Source organism: Neofelis nebulosa, chromosome 14, assembly GCF_028018385.1.
Source record: "Neofelis nebulosa isolate mNeoNeb1 chromosome 14, mNeoNeb1.pri, whole genome shotgun sequence".
Taxonomy (NCBI): Eukaryota; Metazoa; Chordata; class Mammalia; order Carnivora; family Felidae; genus Neofelis; species Neofelis nebulosa.
Window position 1 is genome coordinate 34,604,192 of NC_080795.1, and position 24,801 is coordinate 34,628,992.

The following is a 24,801-nucleotide window of genomic DNA, read 5'->3' on the forward strand; positions in this document are numbered from 1 at the left end:
AAGCTTATCTCAAGAAGCAAGAAAAATCTCAAATTCAAAACCTAACCTTACACCTAAAGGAGCTAGAAAAATAATAAACAAAACTTAAAACCATTGGAAGGAAGGAAGGAATAAAGATTAGAGCAGAAGTCAATGCAATAGAACAAAAGACAATGGAACAAATCAATGAAACCAGGGATTGGTTCTGTGAAAAGATCAACAAAATTGCTAAACTTTTAGCCAGACTCATTAAAAAAAGAGAGAGAAAGAGAACTCAACTAAACAATATCACAAACGAGAGGAGAAATAAGAACCAACACAAGAGAAATGCAAAGGGTTATGAGAGTTTATTATGAAAAATTATATGTCAACAAATTGAATAACCTGGAAGAAACGGATAAATTCCTAAAAATATAACTTTCCAAAGTTGAATCAGGAAGAAATAGAAAATGTGAACAGACCAATTATCAGCAATGAAATTGAATTGGTAATCAAAGAACTCCCAACAAAGGTCCAGGGTTGGACAGTTTCACAGGTGAACTCTACCAAACATTTAAAAAAGAATTAATACCCATTCTTCTCAAATTATTCCAAAAAAAAAGAGGAGGAAAGAAAACTTCTAAATTCATTCTATAAGGTCAGCATTCCCCTGATATCAAAATTATAAAAGATACCACAAAAAAGAGAACTATGGGCCAATATCTCTGATAAATAAGATGCAATAATCATCAACAAAATATTAGCAATCTGAATCCAACAATACATTAAGAAAATTATTCACCAAGATCAGTGGGATTTATTCTCAAGATGCAAGCATTGTTCAATATTTGCAAATCAATCAATGTGATACATTATATCAAGAGAAAAGATAAGAACAACATGATCCTCTCAAGACGCAGAAAAAGCATTTGACAAAGTACAACATCCATTCATGACAAAAACTGCCAACAAGTAGGTTTAGAGGAAACATAACTCCACATACTAAAAACCATTTATGAAAAACCCGCAACAAACACCAAACTTAATGGTGAAAAACTGAGAGATTTTCCCCTAAGGACAGGAACAACACAAGGATGCCCCTTGTCACCACTTTTATTCAACATAGTACTGGAAGTCCTAACCTCAGTTAGACATCCAAATTGGTAAGAAAGAAAAATATTGTCTCTATTCATATAACATAGTACCATATATAGAAAACCCCAAAGACTCCAACAAAAAACTACAAGAATTGATAAATGAATTCAGTAAGATCACAGGATATAAAATAAATATACAGAAATCTGTTGCATTTCTATACACTAATAATGAAGTAGCAGAAAGAGAAATTAAGAAAATAATCACATTTATAATTGCACTAAAATAACAAAATACCTAGAATAAACTTAACTGAGGTGAAAGACCTGTATTCTGAAAACTATAAAACTGATGAAAGAAACTGAAGATGACACAAACAAATGCAAAGATATTCCATGCCCATGGATTGGGAAAACAAATATTATTAAAATGTCCATACTACTAAAGCAATCTACACATTTAATGCAATCCCAATTAAAATATCAACAGCATTTTTCACAGAACTAAAAGAAGTAATCCTAAAATTTTGTGTATGGAATCACAAAAGACCCCAAATAGCCAAAGCAGTTTTCAAAAAGAAGAATGAAACTGGAGGTATCACAATCCCAGATTTCAAAATATACTACAAAGCTGAAGTAATCAAGGCAGTATGGTATTGGCACAAAAACAGACACATAGATCAATGGAACAGAACAGAAAACCCAGAAATAAACTCATTATTACATGGTCACCTAATCTTTGACAAAGGAGGCAAGAATATGTAATGAGAAAAGGGCAGTCTCTTCAACAAATGTTGTATGGAAAACTGGACAGCTACATGGAAAAGAATGAAACTGGACCACTTTCTTACTCCATACACAAAAATAAACTCAAAATGCATCAAAGATGTAAATCTGAGGCCTGAAACCATAAGAATTTTAGAAGAGAGCCTAGGCAATAATATCTCTGATATCAATCATAGAAACATTTTTCTAATGTATCTCCTGAGGCAAGGGAAACAAAAGCAAAAACAAACTATTGGGACTACATCAAAATAAAAAGCTTCTGTACAGTGAGGGAAACAATCAACAAAACTAAAAAACAACCTGCACGAGAAGATATTTGCAAATGACATATCCAAAAAAAGGATTAGTATCCAAAGTACATAAAGAACTTATATAACTCAATACCCCAAACCCAAATCATCCATTTAAAAAACGAGATGAAGACATCAACAGAAATGAACAGATTTCTCGAAAGAAGACATACAGATGGCCAACAGACACATGAGAAGATGCTTAACATCAGTCATCAGGGAAATGCAAATTAAAACCACAATGATATATCCCCTCGCACATGTCAGAATGGCTAAAATCAAAGGCACAAGGAACAACAAATGTTGGTGAGGATGTGGAGAAAAGAACACTTGTGCACTATTGGTAGGAATGCAAACTGGTTCAGCTGCCATGGAAAATAGTATGGAGGTTTCTCAAAAACTCAAAAATAGAATTACCATATGATCCAGTAATTCTACTACTGGGTATTTACCCAGAGAGTATGAAAATGCTGATTTGAAAAGATATATGCAACCCTATGTTTACTGCAGCATTATTTATAATAACCAAATTATGGAAGCTACCCAAGTGGCCATCAACAGATGAATGGATAAAGAAGATAAGAACACACACACACACACACACACACACACACACACACACAGTGGAATATTACTCAGTCATAAAAAGAATGAGATCTTGCCATTTGCAACACCATGGATGGATCTAAGTGAAATAAATCAGTTATAGAAAGAAAATTCCATACTATTTCACTCATGTGGAATTTAAGAAACAAAAGGTATGAACAAAGACTAAAAGAGACAAACAAACAAAACTTTTACATGTATAGAACAAACAGATGGTTACCAGAGTGGAGGTGGGTGGGGGATGAGTTAAATCAGTGGAGTAGATTATGAATACACTTACTACGATAAGCACTGAGTAATGTACAGAATTGTTGAGTCACTATATTGTACACCTGAACCTAATATAAATTATGTTAATTATACTGAAATTAAAACTAAAAATAAATAAATAAGAATAAATTCCCTTCAAATGGGTTTTTTAAAAATAATTTCTTGACAATTTACCATGCCACATACATAATACTGTTTTTATTTAAAATTTTTTTAAAGTTTTATTTATTTATTTTGAGAGAGAGAGAGAGAGAGAGAGAGGGAAACAGAGAGAGAGAGGGGCTATGAGTGGGGGAGGGACAGACAGAGGAAGGCAGAGAGAATCCCAAGTAAGCTCTGTGTTATCAGCACAGAGCCCGACGTAGGATCATGCAAGATTGTGACCTGAGATGAAACCAAGAACTGGATACTTAACCAAAGAAGCCACCCAGGTGCCCCAATATTATTTTTAAACTTGGGCAAGATAGGCCCCTTTCCTGATCCCTTTCCTACAGGATCCTCCTCTGACCTTTCTGTAGCTCAGCTCTTGCCCAGGAATGTGCCTGGCTGGCACCTGCATCCCACCCCCACTTCCCCTTTGAGATTCTAGACTAGTTTCCAATCTCCAATATGATTAAGTACAGAAACTGGGAGTAAGTCTTTCAAACTTCTATGTTAATTGAAGGAGTAATTTTGTCTGGTTAATTTCATAATCAAAAACAATGGTATTTTCTTTATGTGTGTTTTTATTTTCTTTTTCTAGGAATTTTTTTTGCCTTATGTATACATAATATCCCAATATTATTCCTTCTTAGTTCTAATTTTTCCAAACAAAATGCCCCCAAACCTCTTCTTTCTTATTTTAATGCACATTGACTTCAACTTCAATTTTTCTCCTTCCCCTACAACATGGATTATCATTGCTCAACCACAACTAGTTGTTTATTTCAGAGCCTACTACAATTCCATTTTGTGCTTCCTAAGGTATGGTGGATAAAAAGGCATGTATTTTACATGTTCTACATGTTTGGTTATATTGCTCAAATTGTGATTTCATTTTTAATACTTCCCACTAAAAAAGCTCAGCATTTTTTATCTGGATGATGAGCCTGGTAGATATTTCATTACACTGGACTAATATCTTCCAGACATAATCTACAATTCCTCCCAGATTTCCTTTGGTTTTATATCTGAAAGTTTGTATTTCATTATACTATAATATTGTATTAAAAATTGCTAAGCACAGAGCTGATCTGATCAGTATGTTTTTTTTTGTTTTTTGTTTTTTTTCAACGCTTTTTATTTATTTTTTGGGACAGAGAGAGACAGAGGATGAACGGGGGAGGGGCAGAGAGAGAGGGAGACACAGAATCGGAAACAGGCTCCAGGCTCCGAGCCATCAGCCCAGGGCCTGACGCGGGGCTCGAACTCACAGGCCGTGAGATCGTGACCTGGCTGAAGTCGGACGCTTAACCGACTGCGCCACCCAGGCGCCCCAAGATCAGTATGTTTTTTTATTGTTATTTGGGAAGTGCAATGTTTCACATAATAGAAATTTACATATCAAAAATCTGAATTTGTGATTTCTTTTCACAAACTAGCAACCTTAGGTCTGAATTATCACATAGCAAAAATTGGCTGGAACTATCTTCTGCCCTCTTTAGAGAGGGCATAGATTCTCCATGGATAAAGAAGAAAACAGTATACATACAATGGAATACTACTCAGCCATAAAAAAGAATGAAATTTTGCCATTTGTAATAACATAGGGTATTTTACTAAAAAGAATATTTACTAAAAAGAATAAGTCAGGGTGACTAAGACAATATATTATGATTTTACTTATATGTGGAATCGAAAAAAACAAAGCAAATGAAAAAAACAACATAAACAGACTCACAAATACAAAGAACAGGCTGGTAGTTGCCAGTGGGGATTCTGTGGGGGGATAAGCATAATAGGTAAAGGGGATTAAGAGGGATGGAGTTCCAGTTATAAAATAAATAAGTCATGAGGATGAAAAGTACAAGTATAAGTATAAGTATAGCATAAGAAGTATGGTCAATAATATAATAACTTTGTGTGGTGATAGATGGTAACTACATTTATCATGGTGAATGCTTTGTAATATATATAATTTTTGAATTACTATGCTGTACACCTGAAACTAATATAATATTGTATGTCAACTACTACTTAAAAGTAGTAGTATTTTGACTATTCCCTACTCCTTTATCCCACTTGGTAAATGTCTTTCATACATTGTATAATGTCAAGGAATGTGGAAAAATATTCAACTTTTATAAAAATCCTTAGTATTTTTAGGTACCTATATGAAATTAGGGAAAGATTAAAAATGTGTAGACTTTTGGTTCCAAAGCCCAGACATACTGATTCAGTAAGTCAGATATGGGAGTCCAGAATTCTACATTTTAAGAGAGTGGACCAGGTAATTGGGATGCAAAATGATCCCATTTTGAGAAAATCAGGTTGATAAAACCTCAATTGCAAATCAACAATTATGAAGGGAATTCTGAGAGACGGTATACTCTAAGCTTTTGAGGTTCATAGCAGAGAAAGCAATACACTCTCCCTGAAGCATTTCTTCATGCCACAATCATAAATAGATTATTGGAATGAATAGTCCAAGAGGTGGGCAGTAAATAAGTTCTTAACATTTTCCTTTTTTCAATATATGCTCATTCTTTCAGCTCACTTGAAGAATCATGTTTAGGGGTGCCTGGGTGGCTCAGTCGGTTAGGCATCTGACTTTGGCTCAGGTCACGATGTCACAGTTTGTGAGTTCAAGCCCCATGTCAGGCTCTGTGCTGACAGCTCAGAGCCTGGAGTCTGCTTCAGATTCTGTGTATCCTTCTCCCTCTGCCCCTCCCCTGCTTATGCTCTCTCGCTCTCTCTCTCTCTCTCTCTCTCTCAAAAATAAATAAACATTAAAAAAATTAAAAAAAAAGAATCATGTTTAGTCTGTTTTAACTATCTTAACTCTGAGAGTTATCATCGCTAAGTATGTCAAATGTCAAACCACTGATAGACTCACAACTTAGTTAGGTATGATTCTGCTGCCAGTAAATGAGCAGCTCCCACCATCTTCAGGATAGACTGTCTGGGATATATTTTATACTTATTTTCTCAGTCTATTTTTTTTGAAGATTTTATTGTTAAGTAATCTCTATACCCAACATGGGGCTTGAATCCACAACCCCGAGAATAAGAGTCACATGCTGTACTGAGTCAGCCAGGTGCCCCTTTTCAGTCTCTTTTTAAACTCTGTGGGGGCAAAAGTGTTTTCCAAAGTAAGTCCCAATCAACCACTTTGCAATTTCACTCCAGGTCTCCATTTCCAGTGGCTCCCATCTGGCCACGGGTTCTCAGAAATTGTGTTTAGATCAAGTACCTTAAGCCTCATTGAAGAAGGACTAATAAATACTTACATGTGAGCTGACAGTAACTGAGGTCCTATACTTCTGTTGATGGTAGTGGGAGGGACCAATGGAAGAAAAAGGGTTAATTTTCATAAGGACCTGATAGGTGAAGTAAAGAATGAAACATTAAGAACTTACATTTGGAACACTGTCCTGGGGTCTCCAACTTCACCTCCATCACTCATTATCAAGGTATCATAGCCAATCTTCAGATCAAATTCTTCAAAAGTTATCTGGATAACCTAGCAATAAACAGAAACAAACATGTCAAGTATATCACATTATAAATAAAAACAAACAAACAAAAAGCAATGGCAGAAAACAGTAAAAATGCAGAGTGAATGTCAGACTATACATATGTATATATATGTTATTATCTATATACATATAAACTCACACCATAGCAGCAAATCATGTCAGATTATTGCTAAAGTTCAATCATTATTATAACATAATTCCTATTTGCCGTATTGTACCTTCTGTATTGATTTTCCAATGAACAGCCATGCCTTCTATTTTAAAACCCTTTTATTTAAAGCATTTAAGCATAATTAATGCAAATATACTCTGAGAAATCTTTATAAAAGGTACATGTAGGTGGACAGTGGTTTTCCATACTTTTGCATCAGGTATATTTTGTTTTATTGTGCTTTACTTCATTATGCTTCACAGATAGTGTATTTTGAACAAATTGAAGTTTTGTGGCAACCTGGAGTCAAGCAGGACTATCAGTAGCATTTGCTAACAGCATTTGCTTACTTTGTGTGTTACATTCTAGTAATTCTCACAATATTTCAAATTTTTCATTATTATTATATTTGTTATGGTAATCTATGATCAATGATCTCTTGTGTTACTATTGTAATTATTTTCTGGTGCCATGATCTGTGCCCATATAACACAGCAAACATAATTGAAAAATGTTGTATGTGTTCTTATTGCTCCACCAACTGGCTCTTCCCCCATTTCTTGCCCTCACTATTCCATGAGACACAAAAATATTGAAATTATGCCAGTTAATAAACCTATAATACCCTCTAAGTGTTCAAGTGAAAGGAAGAGTCACATGTTACTCACTTGAAATCAAAACCTAGAAATTAAGTTTAGTGAGGCATGTTGAAAAGGCATGTTGAAAGCCAAGATGGGCTGAAAACTAGACTTCTTTGGTCAGGTAGCCAGTTGTGAATGCCAAAGAAAAGTTCTTGGAGGATTTAAAAGTGCTACTCTGGTGAACACATGAATGATGAGAAAGCAAAACAGCTTTAGTGATGATATGGAGAAAGTCTGAGTGGTCTGAAAATCAAACCAGCCACAAAATTCCTTTAAGTCAAAGCCTAATCCGGAGCAAGACCCTCACTCTCTTCAATTCTAAGAAGGCTGAGAGAGAGATGAGGAAGCTGCAGAAGAAAAAATGTGAAGCCAGTAGAGTTGGTTTGTGAGGTTTAAGGAAAGAAGTCATCTCCATAATATAAAAGTGCAAGGTTAAGCAGCAAGTGTTGATGTAGAAGCTGTACTAACTTACCAAAATATCTAGCTAAGATAATTATCTGTATGTAGCTACCCTAAACAATAGATTTTCAATGTAGATAAAACAGCCATCTATTAGGAAGAAGGTGCCCCTAGGACTTTTATAGCTAGAGAGGAGAAAGTCAATACCCGGTTTCAAAGGTTCAAAGGATAGGCTGACTCTTGGGGCACCTGGGTGGCTCAGTCAGTTAAGTGTCCAGCTTCAGCTCAGGTCATGGTCTCACAGTTTGCGGGTTCCAGCCCTGCTTTGGGCTCTGTGTGGACAGCCCAGAGCCTAGAGCCTGCTTTGGATTCTGTGTCTCCCTCTCTCTCTGCCCCTCCCTTGCTCACACTATGTCTCTTTCTCTCTCAAAAATAAACATTAAAAAAAAATTAAAAAAAAAGATAGGCTGACTCCTATTAAGAGTTAATGCAGTGTAGAAAACTTCAGTGTTGTCTTATTTTAAGCCAACCTTCAGCAACCTTCAGCAACTAGTACCCTGATCAGTAAGCAGCCATAAATATCCAGGCAAGATCCTCCACCAGGAAAAAGATTATTACTCACTGAAAGCTTAGATGATAGTTAGCATTTTTTACCAATAAAGTATTTTTTAATTAAGGAATGTATATTATTGTTTTCATACATAATGCTATTGCTCACTTAATAGTCTACAGTATAAAAATAACTTTTATATGCACTGGGAAACAAATTATTCATTTGATTTGCTTTATTGTGATATTTGCTTTACTGGGAACTGAACCCATGATATCTTTGAGGTATGCCTATACAGAACACTCCATTAAAAAGCAAGAAAATATACATTCTTCTCAAGTGTACTTGAGGGGGGGCAACATGGCAGAGAAGTAGGGGGATCTGAACTTCATGTGTTTCTCAAAGAAGGGTTGAAGTCAAAAGACTGAACTCCAAGAGTCTGGGAGGAAAAGAGACTGAGTCACTACCAGGGATACACGGGGACAACCTGATGGGCCACAGGTGTGTGATTGAGAACTGGGAGAAATAAACCAATGGAGGGGAGGGATCCCCTTCTGTGGAGAGACAAAGGGAAGAGAAAGAGTGGCTGGGAGACAAAGAGAAGAGAAAGAGTGGCTGGGAAAGCATAGGACTGTTGGGACAAGAGAAAAACCTCGGACTAGGACAGAGAATCCAATTTCTAACTGTGGGACTTTCTCTGGACCAGGGTTGGCTGCCCTGTTCCCATACCTGGGGAGGAGGGGTGCTGCCCCAGGCTGCGTGGCTAGGTCAGCAGCCCATTCTGCAGTAAGAGAAAGTGATACCCTCCTTGGAGTGCTGTGGGACAGGACAAAATCTGCCTGCAACTGCCAGCCTCTCAGTGGCTAGGCCAGGGGCACAGTCCATAGTAGGAGAAAGCGATCCTCTTCCTGGAGTGATGTGGCACAGGACAAAGCTATCCGGGGTCCACATACTGGGTAGCATGGAGCTGTGCTTTCCCAGTACCGGGGCGCATGGAGTAGGAGTTTGAATCCCATCCAAGCACCAGGGCACTGAAATCGGCAGAGCAAGAGAGACTGCCTCCTCTGCACCCATGGCACAGTGAGGACAGCTCGAACACAGTGGTTTGGGACACCAAGTCTGTGGAGGAGAGACTGGGCGGGTGGGGGGGGGGTCGCCATTGTTCTCCCCACCACCAGATCAGCAGCGCTGCATTGCCTGGATTAATTCTCAGACAGTCCTTGCTATATAGATATATTCTTCTTTCTTTTTCTTCTTATCTCTTCCCTCCTCTAGTCTGGTTACTCTGGTTGTTGGTTTGTTTAAGCAGAAATATTTAATACATTCTCTTGATACATGTTCTATACCTCCTTCTTACCTTTCTCTCTCTCTGGAATAATTAAACTATATAATTTCTCTGTCTGGGCAACTTTATCTTCTTTTCTTTCCCCCCGCCTCCTTCTTTATTTTCCTTTCTCTCTCTCCAGATTAAGCTGTTTAGTCTCCCTGCCTGGTCCATGTTTATTTATTCTTTTTCCCTGCCCCTGTCATTTTTCTCATTGTATGTGCTCTCCATCAGCACCACCTCCATCCTGTTCTTTACTTGTAGCTGGTGTTTCTGGCTTTTTGCTTTTGGTTTGTTTTTTTCTTTTCTTTTCTTTTTTTATTTGTTTGTTTGCATGTTTTTTTTGTTGCATGTTTGTTTGTTTTCTGTTTGTTTGCTTTCCTTTCCAGGGCTACTCCAAGGAACAAATCAAAACACACCTGGTGGAGGGTCTAAAACATCACTACAAGTAGGGAAATAAAATAACCAAAGTCCCAACAATAGAGAACAAGTAACACTCTCCAAAAAACACTTCCTGAAGGGCCAGGCCCTGGACAGGGTATGACCCCCTTTTAATATAGCAGTGCTCGCAGGTGCCAAGCATGTAACAAGCTTTTAAAACACACAAGGGACAGAAAACTAGCCAAAATGCTGAAACAGAAGAATTCTCCTCAAAAGAAATTCCAGGAAGAAATGAAAGATAAAGAATTGAACAAAACAGATATAAGCAATATAAATGAACAAGAATTTAGAATAATATTCATAAGATTAATCTCTGGGCTTGAAAAAAAGCATAGAAGACAGCAGAGATCAAGGAACTAAAAAATAGTCATTATAAATTAAAAAATGCTATAAGTGAGGTGCAAAATACAATGAAGGCAGCCACAGTGTGGATTGAAGAGGCAGAGGGGAGAACAGGTGAATTAGAAGATAAAATTATGGAAAAAGATGAAGCTGAGAAAAAGAGAAAAAAATCCTGGATCACAAGGGGAGAATTAGAGAACTAAGTGATTCAAACAAATAGAACAATATCTGTATCATAGGAATTCCAGATGAAGAAGAGAGAGAGAGAAAGGGGCTGAAGGTGTACTTGAGCAAATCATAGCCAAGAACTTCTCCGATCTGGGGAAGGAAACAGACATTGAAATCCAAGAGGCACAGAGAATTCCCTTCAGACATAACTTGAATCGATTTTCTTCATGACATATCATAGTGAAACTGGCAAAATACAAGGGGAGAGAGAGAATTCTGAAGGCAGCTAGGGATAAACGGGCCTTAACATACAAAGGTAAACACATAAGGGTAGTAGATCTATCTACTGAAACTTGGCAGGCCAGAAAGGAATGGCAGGAAATCTTCAATGTGATGAACAGGAAAAATATGCAGCCAAGAATCCTGTATCCAGCAAGCCTGTCAATCAGAATAGAAGGAGAGATAAAGGTTTTCTCAAACAAACAAAAACTGGAGGAACTCATCACCACTAAACCAGCCCTACAAGAGACCCTAAGGGGGACTTTGTGCGTGAAATGTTGCAAGGACCACAAAGTACCAGATACATCACTACATGCATGAAAACTACAGACATCACAATGACTCTAAACCCATATCTTTCAATAATAACACTAAATGTAAATGGACTAAACGCTCCAATCAAAAGACATAGGGTATCAGAATGGATAAAAAACAAGACTCATCTATTTGCTGTCTACAAGAGACCCATTTTAGACCTGAGGACACTTCATATTGAAAGTGAGGGGATAGAGAACTATCTATCATGTTACTGGAAGTCAAAAGAAAGCTGGAGTAGCCATACTTGTATCAGACAAACTAGACTTTAAATTAAAGGCTATAACAAGAGATGAAGAAGGGAATTATATAATAATTACAGGGTCTATCCATCAGGAAGAGCTAACAATTATAAATGTCTACACACCAAATTTGGAGCACCCAAATATATAAGAAAATTAATCACAAACATAAGTAATCTTATTGATAAGAATGTGGTAATTGCAGGGTCTTTAATACTCCACTTACAACAATGGATAGATCATCCAGACAGAAAATCAATAAAGAAACGATGGCCCTGAATGATACACTGAACCAGATTAACTTGACAGATATATTTATAAGTTTTTATCCTAAAGCAGAAGAATATATTTTCTTCTCAAGTGGATACGGAACATTCTCCAAGATAGAACACATACTGGGTCACAAAACAGCCCTCAGTAAATATAAAAAAATTGAGACGATACCATACACCCTTTCACATCATAATGCTATGAAACTTGAAATCAACCACAGGAAAAAGTTTGGAAAACCTCCAAATGCATGGAGGTTAAAGAACATCCTACTAAAGAACGAATGGGTAAACCAGGCAATTAAAGAAGGAATTAAAAAATACATTGAAACAAATGAAAATGAAAACACAACAATTCAAACCCTTTGGGGTGCAGCAAAGGCAGTCCTAAGAGGAAAATACATTGCAATCCAGGCCTATCTCAAAAAACAAGAAAAATTTCCAATACAAAATCTAACAGCACACCTAAAGGAACTGGAAGCAGAACAGCAAAGAACCACCAAACCCAGCAGAAGAAGAGAAATAATAAAGATCAGAGCAGAAATAAATAATATAGAATCTAAAAAAAACTGTAGAACAGATTAATGAAACTAAGAGTTGGTTTTTTGAAAAAATAAACAAAACTGATGAACCTTTAGCCAGGCTTCTCAAAAAGAAAAGAGAGAGGACTCAAATGGATAAAATCACGAATGAAAATGGGTTTACTACAACCAATCCCTCATAAATACAAGAAATTATCAGGGAATACTATGAAAAATTATATGCCAACAAACTGGACAACCTGGAAGAAATGGACAAATTCCTAACACCCACACACTACCAAAACTCAACAGGAAGAAATAGAAAATTTGAAAAGAAGCTAACTAGTGAAGAAATTGAATCAGTTATCAAAAATCTCCCAACAAATAAGAGTCCTGGACCACATGGCTTCCCTGGGGAATTCTACCAGATATTTAAAGCAGAGTTAATACCTATCCTTCTCAAGCTGTTCCAAAAAATAGAAATGGAAGGAAAACTTCCAGACTCATTCTATGAGGCTAGCATTTCTTTGATTCCCAAACCAGACAGAGAGCCAACAAAAAAGGAGAACCATAGGCCAGTATCCCTGATGAACATGGATGCAAAAATTCTTAACAAGATACTAGCAAATTGAGTTCAACAACCTATAAAAAGAATTATTCATCATGATCAAGTGGGATTCATTCCTGGTTCAATATTCACAAATCAATCAACATGATACATCACATTAAAAAAAGAAAGTATAGCGGTGCCTGGGTGGCTCAGTTGGTTAGGCATCCAACTTCAGCTCAGGTCATGATCTCGTGGGTCAGGAGTTCAAGCCCTGTGTCAGGCTCTGTGCTGACAGCTCAGAGCCCAGAGCTGCTTCAGATTCTGTGTCTCCCTCTCTCTCTGCCCCTCCCCCACTTGCATTCTGTCTCTCTATCAAAAATAAATAAACATTAAAAAAATGTTTAAAAAAAGAAAGGATAATAACCATAAGATCCTGTCAATAGATGCAGAAAAAGCATTTGACAAAATATAGCATCGTTTCTTAATAAAAACGCTCAAGGAAGTCGGGATAGAAGGAACATACTTAAACATCATAAAAACCATTTATGAAAAGCCCACAGCTAATATTCTGAATGGGGAAAAACTGAGAGCTTTCCCCCTGAGATCAGGAACACAACAGGGACATCCACTCTCACCACCATTGTTTAACATGGTGTTGGAAATCCTAGCATCAGCAATCAGATGACAAAACGAAATAAAAGGCATCCAAATTGGCAAAGAAGAAGTCAAACTTTCACTTTTCACAGCTGAAATGATACTTTACATGGAAAACCCAACAGACTCCACCAGAAGTCTGCTAGAACTGATACATGAATTCAGCAAAGTCACAGGGTACAAAATCAATGTACAGAATTCGGCTGCATTTTTATACACCAATAATGAAGCAACAGAAAGAGAAATGAAACTGATTCCATTTACAATTGCACCAAGAACCATAAAATACCTAGGAATAAACCTAACCAAAGATGTAAAAGATCTGTATGCTGAAAACTATAGAAATCTTATGAAGGAAATTGAAGAAGACACAAAGAAATAGAAAAAAACATTCCATGCTCATGGATTGGTAGAATACATATTGTTAAAATATCAATACTACCCAAAGAAATCTACACATTCAATGCAATCCTAATCAAAATTGCACTGGCATTCTTCTCAAAGCTAGAACAAACAATCCTAAAATTTTTATGGAACCACAAAAGACCCTAAATAGCCAAAGTAATATTGAAGAAGAAAACCAAAGCGGAAGGCATCACAATCCCAGACTTTAGCCTCTACTACAAAGCTGTAATCATCAAGACAGTATGGTATTGGCACAAAAACAGACACACAGACCAATGGAATAGAAGAGAGAACCCAGAACTGGACCCACAAATGTATGGCCAACTAACTTTGACAAAGCAGGAAAGAGTATCCAAAGGAAAAAAGACAGTCTGTTTAACAAATGGTGCTGGGAGAACTGGACAGCAACATGCAGAAAAATGAAATTAGACCACTTTCTTATACCATATACAAAAATAAACTCAAAATGGATCAAAGACCATTTTGGGAGAACTGGACAGCAACATGCAGAAAAATGAAACTAGACCACTTTCTTATACCATATACAAAAATAAACTCAAAATGGATCAAAGACCAGAATGTGAGACAGGAAACCATCAAAACCCTAGAGGAGAAAGCCAACAACAACCTCTTTGACCTCAGCCACAGAAATTTCTTGCTCGACACATATCCAAAGGCAAGGGAATTAAAAGCAAAAATGAACTATTGAGATCTAATTAAGATAAAAAGCTTCTGCACTGCAAAGGAAACAATCATCAAGTGTACTTGGAACATTCTCCAGGACAGATCATATTTTAGGCAAGTAAATAAGTCTTAAAAATTTTGTGAAGTTTAAAATCCTATCAAGCATCTTTTTCAACCACAATGGTTTGAAACTAGAAATCAATTACATAGAAAGAACTGGAAAATTAACAAATATGTTGAGATTAACCAATATGCTACTAAAAAACCAAAAAGTCAAAAATGAAATCAAAAGAGAAATAAAAGGTACTTTGAGACAGATTAAAATTAAAATACAAATGCCAAACCTTATGGGATTCAGCAAAAGTAGTTCTTAGACGAAAGTTCATCATGACAAATAAACAAGAAACATTTCAAATAAACAACATAACTTCACACTTCAAGGAACTATAAAAAATGAAGCAACAAAGCCAAAGTTAGTAGAACGAAATAACAAATATCAGAATGGAAATAAGTTAATAGAGACTAAAGAGACAACAGAAAAGATGAGTGAAACTAAGACCTACCTCTTGAAAAGAGAAACAAAATATGTAAATAAACTTTTAGTTAGACTACCCAAGAAAAAAAGAGAGAGGAATGAAATAAATGAAATCAAAAATGAAAGAAGAAATGTTAGAATTGGTATTAGAAATACAAAGAATCAGGTTATTGGGAGTATGTATTGGGAATTAAAGAATACACTTACTATGATGAAAAAAATAAATCGAATAAAAAACTATACAGTGATGTATGTCAATTAAATCTCAATAGAACTGCAAAAACAAACAAAAAGAAATACAAAAAATCATAAGATAATATTATGAATAATTATCTTGCAATAAATTGGACAACCTAGAAGAAATAGATAAATTCCTAGAAACATACAACCTTCCAAGATTGAATCATGAAAAAATAGAAAATATGAACAGACTGATTACTAGGAAGGAGATTGAATCAGTAATTAAAAACACCCCAATAAACAAAAGTTCACAATCAGATGGTTTCACTAATAAATTCTACCAAGCATTCAATGGGGAATTAATACCAACCCTTCTCAAACTTTTGCAAAAAACAGAAGAGAATGGAAAATTTCCAAACTTGTTTTATGAGGCCAGCATTACCCTCACACCAAAACCAAAGACACCACAAAGAAAGAAAATTACATGCCAATATCCCTGATGAACATAGCTGTAAAAATTCTCAACTACATACTAGCAAATGCGATTCTACAATACATTAAAAGAATCATACAGCATGATCAAGTGGGATTTATTCCAAGTATGTGAGGGAAATTAACATTTGTAAATCAATTAATGTGCTATGACACATTAACAAAATGAAGGATAAGAATTATATGATCATCTCAACGGATTCAGAAAAATCATTTGACAAAATTCAACATCAATTTATCATAAAAATTCTCAACAAAGTGAGGACAGAGAAAACACCACAGTATAATAAGGGCAATATATAACAAGCCTGCAGCTAACATTATATTCAACCATGAAAAGCTAAAAGCCTTTTCTCTAAGATAAGGAATAAGACAATAGATGCCCACTCTTGAGCATAATACTATTTGAATATAAAAACTTATATTACTAGTCAGAGTGATTATGTCAGAAAAAGAAATGAAAGGCATATAAAATGTAAAGGGATAAGAAATACTGTCACTATTTTCAGGTGACATATTATATACAGAAAACCATGAATACGTCACTAAAAAAAATTGTTAGAACTAATAAATGCATTCATTAAAGTTGCAGGATTCAAAATCAACATACAAAAATTTGTAGTATTTCCAGTGACTAAAAATGAACTATCAGAAAAAGAAATTAAGAAAACAATTCCATTTACAATTATATCAAAACAAATAAAATACTTACAAATAAACTTAACCAAGGTGGTGAAAGACGAGTAAACTGAAAACTATGACACTGATGAAAGAAACTGAAGACACAAATAAATGGAAAGACATTCTGTGCTCATGGTTTGGAAGAATAAATATTGTTAAAATGCCCATACGACCCAAAGCAATCTACATATTCAATGCAATCACTATCAAAATTCCAATGGCATTTTTTCACAGAAATTGAACAAATAATCCTAAAATTTATATGGAACCACAAAAGATCCCAAACAGCCAAACAAATTTTGAGAAAGAAGAACACAACTAGAGATATCACACTCCCTGATTTCAAATTATATTACAAAGCTATAGTAATCAAAACATTATGTTATCAGCTTAAAATAGAAACATAGATAAATAGAACAGAATAGACAGCCCAGAAACAAACCTATAGATGTATGGTCAACTAGTTTGTGACAAAGGAAGCAAGAATATACAATGGGGAAAGAAGAATCTTTTTAATAAATGCTGTTGAGAAAGCTGAACAGCCACATGCAAAAGAATGAAACTAGACCACTATTTTATACCGTACACAAAAATTAACTCAAAACAGGGCACCTGTGGCTCAGTCCGTTAAAGGTCCAATCTCGGTCAGACCTCCTACACCCCTCAGCCCATTTTGTCCATTCTCTGACCCCCTCTCCTCTTGTAACCATCAGTTTGTTCTTTTTATTTGCAGGTGAATAGACATTTTTCTAAAGAGGATAAACAAATGGCCTACTGGTACATGAAAAGATGCTCAACATCACTAATCACCAGGGAATTTGCATATCAAAAGTATAATAGAGATACCACTTCACACCTGTTAGAATGTATATTATCAAAAAGATAAGAAATAACAAGTTTGATCAGGATGTGGAGAAAAGGGAGCCCTTTTGCACTGTAGCTGGGAATGTTAATTGGAGCAGTAACTATTAAACACAGTATGGGATTTCCTCAAAAAGTTAAAAATATGATCCAGCAATTCCACTGAAAGATATATGTACTCCTATGTTCACTCTAGCATTATTTACAATAGCCATGGCATGAAAACAACTTAAAATGTCCATCATGGATGAATAAAGAAAATGTGTGTGTGTGTGTGTGTGTGTGTGTGTGTGTATGTGTGTGTGTATATATATATATATATATATATATATATATATGTAATGGAATATTATTCAGCCATAGAAAGGAAAGAAATATTGCCATCTGCAACATGAATGGAGTTGAAGGTACTAAATGAAATAACTCAGACAGAAAAAGATAAATACCATATGATCTCACTTTATATGGAATCTAAAAATAAAAAAACGCAAGGTCTTGGACATAAAGAAAAGATTGCGATTGCCTGAGGCAGGGGCATGTGGGTGGCTGAAATGGGTGAAGGTGGTCCAAAGGTACAAATTTCTACTTACGAAATAAGTCAAAGGGATGTAATGTATAATATGGTGACTATAGTTTATAGAACTGCATTGCATATTTCAAAGTATCTAGGAGAGTGGATCTTGAAACTTCTTATCCCAAGGAAAAAAAAAATTTAACTGAATATGGTGATGGATGTTAACTGGACTTACTGTGGTGATCATTTTGTAATATATGCAAATATTGAGTCATGTTGCACATCTGAAACTAATATGTCGTGTCAGTTATACCTCAATAAAAAAAAAGTAAAGGCAGCTGCGAATGGAAAAAAAAAAGAATTACAAATAAAGAACTAAAACAAAATTTTTTTTACTGATTGGTAAAAAAATAAAGTAACTAACATACTGCTTACAAATAAGTTTACCTTAAGTTTCCTGGGGTTTTGGCCATGCTTCGGAAAGCTCAAGTTAAAGGAATATTTTCCTCAGTAAAGAGGCAGTACAGGTTTGACTCTGGGGACAGGAATGACCTCTGCATTACTCAGAGACTTAAACTTATTTCCTGGAGCCAAGGGGAAGGTTTTTGCCTTCCCTGAGATCTTTACAAGACCATAGTGGCAGCTCCTGTAACAGCCCTCCTGTCCTTCCATTCAGAATTGTACAGACACCATACTGAAACACACACACTTATTTACTTTACCAAAATTAAATGATTTAAATCCATCTTTCATGAAAAGCACCAAGTAAAAGAGTTGAATGGTAACAAAAACCAACCAAACAAACAAACAAAAAAAAAACCTGGACTTCGGCTTTGGCAGTTCCTTCTGTTTTGACCCTCTTCCATGGCCTGGTACACAATCCCCTCAGACAGGTCTGTGTTCTTCCCCCCCTCCAGGTTCTTCTCGCGGAGCTCTTCACACCTGGTTTTCAGGAACAAGCAATCCTTCTGTGTTGCTTCCCCCACCGTGTCCAAGCCCTTCTGGGCGTACTTTCGCACATCCACGATGGGCGCCATGGGCAGCAGCAACCCCCCAGGCCTGATCCCAAGCCTGAGGACACACAGGGTGGAGGATACACAGGAACGCGTCTCGTGAAGAAATCAAATTCCACCAGCTTTGCCTCAGGCCGGAGTTGCTGAGGAAGGTGCGACTGCGTGGGTGGTGCGCTCTGCTCGTCTCAGGCACCACCGACTCTGTCTCTGAAGGTTGTGCTTCAGGGGTGGGTCGAACTTGAAGTATAAAAACTGTTTCTTCAAGGCCAACTGCTTCAACAAGTAAGTCTCCAAAAGCGCTCCAGATTATCCGCCTCAGCCCGGGTGCCTAGAACCTCACCGCATTCGCGCAAGCGCTGATCCCCTCTGAGGAGGCGGGGCACCGGCGAGCTTGCAGCTCTCCGCCGGACCTCTTGGGGGAGCCCCCGCGGGGAAGACTCGCGGGACCCAGGATGCCCGCCGCTGCGCTAGCTCCCGCAGCGGTCTGCATCAGGAAGAGTCACCTGCTGAGGCTGAAACCACCTGCTGCTGGGAGGTGAGTCTTCCTCCGCCGCAGGCACAACACTCATTTGCTCTGACACAGGCCCCGAGGCTGACTCTGGGGGCGTCCTTGGGACCTGGGTTCTCTGCCACCTTCCGACCCGTTAAAGTGTGGGCCATCGAACTTGTCCCAATCCAGGTTGTAAGACCTCCAGGGAGCGGAAATGGGACCCCCGCCCGCCTCCTCGGGGTTCCTTTCCTGTCTCCAGCCTCGCGTCTCCTCGAGGGAGGGTCTTTTTTCCAGTTTTCTTGGTAGGGGTGACTCTTTGCTGGCGGCAGGGCCAGAGAAGTCGAATCCTAGCCTTATGGACCCACTCCTTGAAGAGGTATCCATTTGGCTATTGGCTTCTTTCTTCTGAGGACGAGGCCCTTCCAGCCTTCAAAGGGCCGGCGGGAGCGGTGTTTCCGGACCAGAGGCGTCCTCGCTGCATGTCTGCACTAGCTCAGGGAGGACCCTAAGTGGCCGGGGCCTACGAACAGGGACCTGGTGTGAGCTTCCAGGAGCATCTCTGTCAGGGTCCTTCCTCCATTCTTTCTTGGGGCGCCATCCCAGGAAGGTCTAACAGGATTAAGGAGGTGGATGTAATGCTTTTCCTTCAGGAATATGAGCGAACATTTTCCTGCAAGCCATGCTAAAGGCTGCTAGGCATTCTCCTGGAGATGCCACTTTGTTTTGAAGACTCCCTAGAGTCGGGAAGAGCTTATTGAGGGATCCAGGCCAGCCAGGGAGCCCAGGGGGGCCACTGGAACGCTTGTCTTCAGAGGCCAGTCTTACATCCCCTGGATCCCTCCTCAGCATTGACAACTGCTGGTTTCTGGAGAATTCCATCGGCTCTTTTGGTGTGCACTTCTTTGCTGAACTGTTAGTTCTCCTTCTGGTTCCAGGTTTGATGAGTTTTCTAACAGTGATGTCCTTCAGAGCAAAAATAAACCTTAGGTTTGCTGCTTAAAATCCTGTGTTTCTGTGCTTCTCCAGAGCTGTCTGAAAAGCCACCTTCTTAGCTTTGGCTATGTTCTTGGGTGGCACATTTTCTTAATGTGACAGACGAAGAACTAGGAGAGCAAGCATTCCAAGAGATCAGGTAGAAGCATCCTGGTCCTTCCTGACAGAGCCTCAGAAGTCACAGTTCCACTGCACTCTATTGGCCAACAGCAAATCATTTAAGGAGTACAAATTCAAGGAAGGGGGTGTGGTGATTAGACTCCATCTCTTGGTAGGGGGTGTGGCAATGTCACGTGTTAGAAGAACAGCTATAGAAAGTATTGAAAATTTTAAGTATAGTCTGTTCACCAGAGGCAACCAACTAGTGAACATGCTTTAAAAATCTTACCAAAGAGGGGCGCCTGGGTGGCGCAGTCGGTTAGGCGTCCGACTTCAGCCAGGTCACGATCTCGCGGTCCGTGAGTTCGAGCCCCGCGTCAGGCTCTGGGCTGATGGCTCGGAGCCTGGAGCCTGTTTCCGATTCTGTGTCTCCCTCTCTCTCTGCCCCTCCCCCGTTCATGCTCTGTCTCTCTCTGTCCCAAAAATAAATAAAAAATGTTGAAAAAAAAAAAAAAAAAAAAAATCTTACCAAAGAGACAATGCTGTAGGTACACTATGCTTATTTTCTTTTAATATTTAATCTTGGAAATCTCTCTCATGTTAATTCTAGATCAAATTCATTCTAATGATTTCAGAGCATTCTATCCATGGATCTACTGTTGTTTTAAAAACTACTTTTGGGGGGCGCCTGGGTGGTTCAGTCAGTTAAGCATCCAACTTCGGCTCAGGTCATGATCTCACAGTTTGTGGTCCAATCCCAGCATCAGGCTCTGTGCTGACAGCTCAGAGCCTGGAGCCTGCTTCAGATTCTGTGTCTCCCCCTCTCTTTCTGTCCCTCCCCTGCTCATCCTCTGTCTCTCTCTGTCTCAAAAATAAATAAAAACATTAAAAAAACCCCTACTTTTGGGGCCCCTGAGTGGCCAAGTTGGTTAAGCATCTGAATCCTGGTTTTAGTTCAATTCATGATCTCACAGTTTGTGAGTTCCAACCCCCCCATCAGGCTCTGGGCTGACAGCATGAAGCCTGCTTGGGATTCTCTCTCCCCATCTCTGCGCCTCCCCCACCCATGTGCACACATGCATGCATGTGCATGCTCTCTCTCTCTCAAATAAATAAACTTAAAAAAAAACATGATTCTCTATCATATATATACATATATATATACACACACATATATATCATATCATATATATGTATATATAAGGACTACGTTCATACTTTCAGAAATCTGGGTTTGTTTGTTTGTTTGTTTGTGGTTTTTTTTTTTGGCTAATGAAAAGCAATGTTGTGATGAATATCCTTTTAGATATTTTCATGAAAGTTTGCAAGATGATCCTTTGGGTAAAATCTTTGAAATGGAATTGGTGAGTCAAAGCACATATGCTTTGTTTGTGATAGATATTGCCAAATTTCCTCTCCAAAGGCCATACTAATTTACCTTCTTGTCAAAAGTGAATAAAAGTGCCTCGTTTCCCACATCTTCATCTGTACTTGGTATCATACAACTTTTTAACATATTTACTAATCTGACAGATGAAAAATAGTATCTCATTGTTATTTTGATTTTCCTTTCTTTATACATAAATGAGACTGAGCATTTTCCCTTGAGCTTATTGGCTTTTTAAATTTTCATTTTAGGGGCGCCTAGGTGGCTCAGTTGGTTAAGCATCCAACTTCGGCTCAAGTCATGAGCTCACGGTTTGTGAGTTTGAGCCCTGTATCAGATTCTATGCTGATAGCTCAGAGCCTGGAGGCTGCTTCGGATTCTGTGTCTCCCTCTCTCTCTGCCCCTCCCCTGCCCATGCTCTGTCTCTCTCTGTCTCTCAAAAATAAATAACTATTAAAAAAATTTTTTTTAATAAAATTTCATTTTACTTGGGAGTACAAGAGGCCTATTATCTGTTTATGTTATTTTTTCTTATTATTAATATGAGCTTTTGAATATTAAAAATTAGTGTTTTTTTCTGTCATATATATTGCATGCTTTCATCCATTTTGTCATTTGCTTAAGGTATTTACTTCCCATGATTTTTAAAGATTTTTCTGTAATTTAAATGATTTATACATTATAATGTATGGCTTATAGCTTAGCCTTAGAAAGTTCTTCTTATTAAAATTGTAAATACACACATATATTTCTTTGTAGATCATTTGTGACCTCAGCTTTTTTTTTTATGTTTAAGTCGTTGAAACATCTAGAATTTGTTTACAACTACTAATTTATTGCTGAAGAAAACATTACCCAAAGAGGATAACTGACTTCCTTCAGTACACAGCTAGTGAATATCAGAGCAAAAACAACAACCACAACTTTTTAATATCTACAATCTGACATTTTTGCTGAGGATTACAAGATACGGAATCCATTCTGGCTAGTTTAAATCGGAAAGGAACTTTTTTTTTTTTTTTTTTTTAACATTTATTTATTTTTGAGACAGAGCATGAACGGGGGAGGGGCAGAGAGAGAGGGAGACAAGGAATCGGAAGCAGGCTCCAGGCTCTGAGCCATCAGCCCCAGAGCCTGACGCGGGGCTCGAACTCACGGACCGCGAGATCGTGACCTGAGCCGAAGTCGGACGCTCAACCAACTGAGCCACCCAGGCGCCCCGAAAGGAACTTTTTAATGGAGTTTATGTAGTTTATAGAACCTCTGAGAGGGTCACAGAGAAGCCGAAATGTTCTGGCATTGCAATTGCACAACCATACCTGAAAGCTTCTGTAACGAAGGCACTGTTGGTACTGCTGCTCACTGCAGGTGATTATTGGGACTGGACACTAGCTCTATTACTGATGCTATGATACAATCTGCCACTAGAGACAATCAGCTAGTGAACATTACACAGGTTTAAAAGACTTACCAAATACTTTTGCCACTTAACTTGCCAGAAGATCAATTCCTCAGAGTGAAGCCTCTGTTTTACATCGCTAAATTACAAAACCAACTCCATATGGTACATTTGATTGGCAAAATTTAGGCCACATGGTTATGCCTTTGGTGTAAGGGATCCTGGGAATGCAGATAATTGGACTTAAAATAAGTTGGCAGGTCCATTTCAGCCTCCATCCATTCTTTTCTGATTTGTTACAAAGTTTTATGTTGTTTCTTGAGAACAGAGATATATCTGTTAAATACATAGTACCTGAGAAAAGTAGAGTTTTCTAGTACACTACTGACATCAGAAAGTCTTCTCATGCCTTTTTATCAGGAGACAAAATGGAACTTGAATACAGCAGTCCCCCCTTATCTGTGGTTTCTTTTTCCATAGACTCAGTTACCAGCAGTCAATTGTAGACATATGGCCAGAAGGTCAGTAGTAGCCTTGTGCTACGTCACAATGCATACGTTATTCACCTCACAACACCTACTAGGTGCCTTGAACCATATCTCCCATAAATAAGGGGTGACTACTGTTTATCTGTTGGTTTTGCCTGCAGATGAGATAACTATACTTATAGTAGAGAATTTTCAAGCCAAATAACTCATCTGAAGTTGTGTTTTCAGAATTCAGCATAGAGTTAATTCACATATGATTTAGTTATTTTTACTCAAAACTAAATATTTGAAAACTTAGATTCAATTTAATACACCCTTATTGAACATCTGTTATGATAAGGCCCCGTGCTGCTCTCTACATTCACTGAAGTTGGGAGAATTCTTTTATATCCTATAATAATATTTTCAAGTTATATAGCTTAGTATTCAGGAAGAGGAAGAGAAAATACAATTGTTCATATTAAAAGCATCTAATTTTGGCAACTTTTTAATTATCTTTTGAACCAACGTATATTTATTGCTGCCACAAAATAATTGAACATAGTCATAAAGAAAGAAATTATATAAAATTAAATAGAAATGATTAATCTCTTAAAGCATCCCAGTTGTATATTGAATTATAAGTAAAAAAAATGTATTGACAATACACTTGTCAGCTTTAGACTATATTTTTCTTTGTAGCACTACTAAACATCAAATTTGGGGGAAATTTTGAGCCTCACTAAGTCACAATTTAGACATTCAGTTAGCACATATAAGATTTCTACCCTTATATTCATTACTTTGACTACTTTTATTTATTACTTTCATTACTTTTCTGTAAGCATGAGCCATTATTAAAGACCATCGCATCTAGGTACATGAAGACAGAAATAGTCTGTGATAGAAATGCAATAAGAAACTCTAATCACCCTGGGGTGGCTCAGTCAGTTGAGCATCCAACTCTAGATTTTGGCTCAGGTCATGGTCTCGTGGTTCGTGAGTTCTAGTTCTAGTCTCATGTTAGGCTCTGCACTGGCAGTGTGGAGCCTGCCCCTACCCAGCTCTCTCTGT

The 24,801-nt window shown here is 37.6% G+C and overlaps 1 protein-coding gene across 2 annotated transcripts in view; it reads right to left on the minus strand.

The window, feature by feature from the left end:
- The window catches only part of CNGB3 (cyclic nucleotide gated channel subunit beta 3), a 274,497-nt gene extending 255,189 nt beyond the window's left edge, over window positions 1-19,308 (minus strand). The window contains exons 1-2 of one of the 2 annotated variants that reach the window (XM_058698489.1): window positions 18,700-19,308; window positions 6,562-6,665 (exon numbers count right to left, since the gene is read on the minus strand). In XM_058698489.1, coding sequence (XP_058554472.1) covers window positions 6,562-6,601 — 40 coding nt within the window. In that variant the 5' untranslated portion in view covers window positions 6,602-6,665; window positions 18,700-19,308. The remainder of the gene's footprint in view (window positions 1-6,561; window positions 6,666-18,699) is intronic. The other variant, XM_058698488.1, reaches the window with a different exon arrangement.
- Between the last annotated feature and the right edge of the window lie 5,493 nt (window positions 19,309-24,801).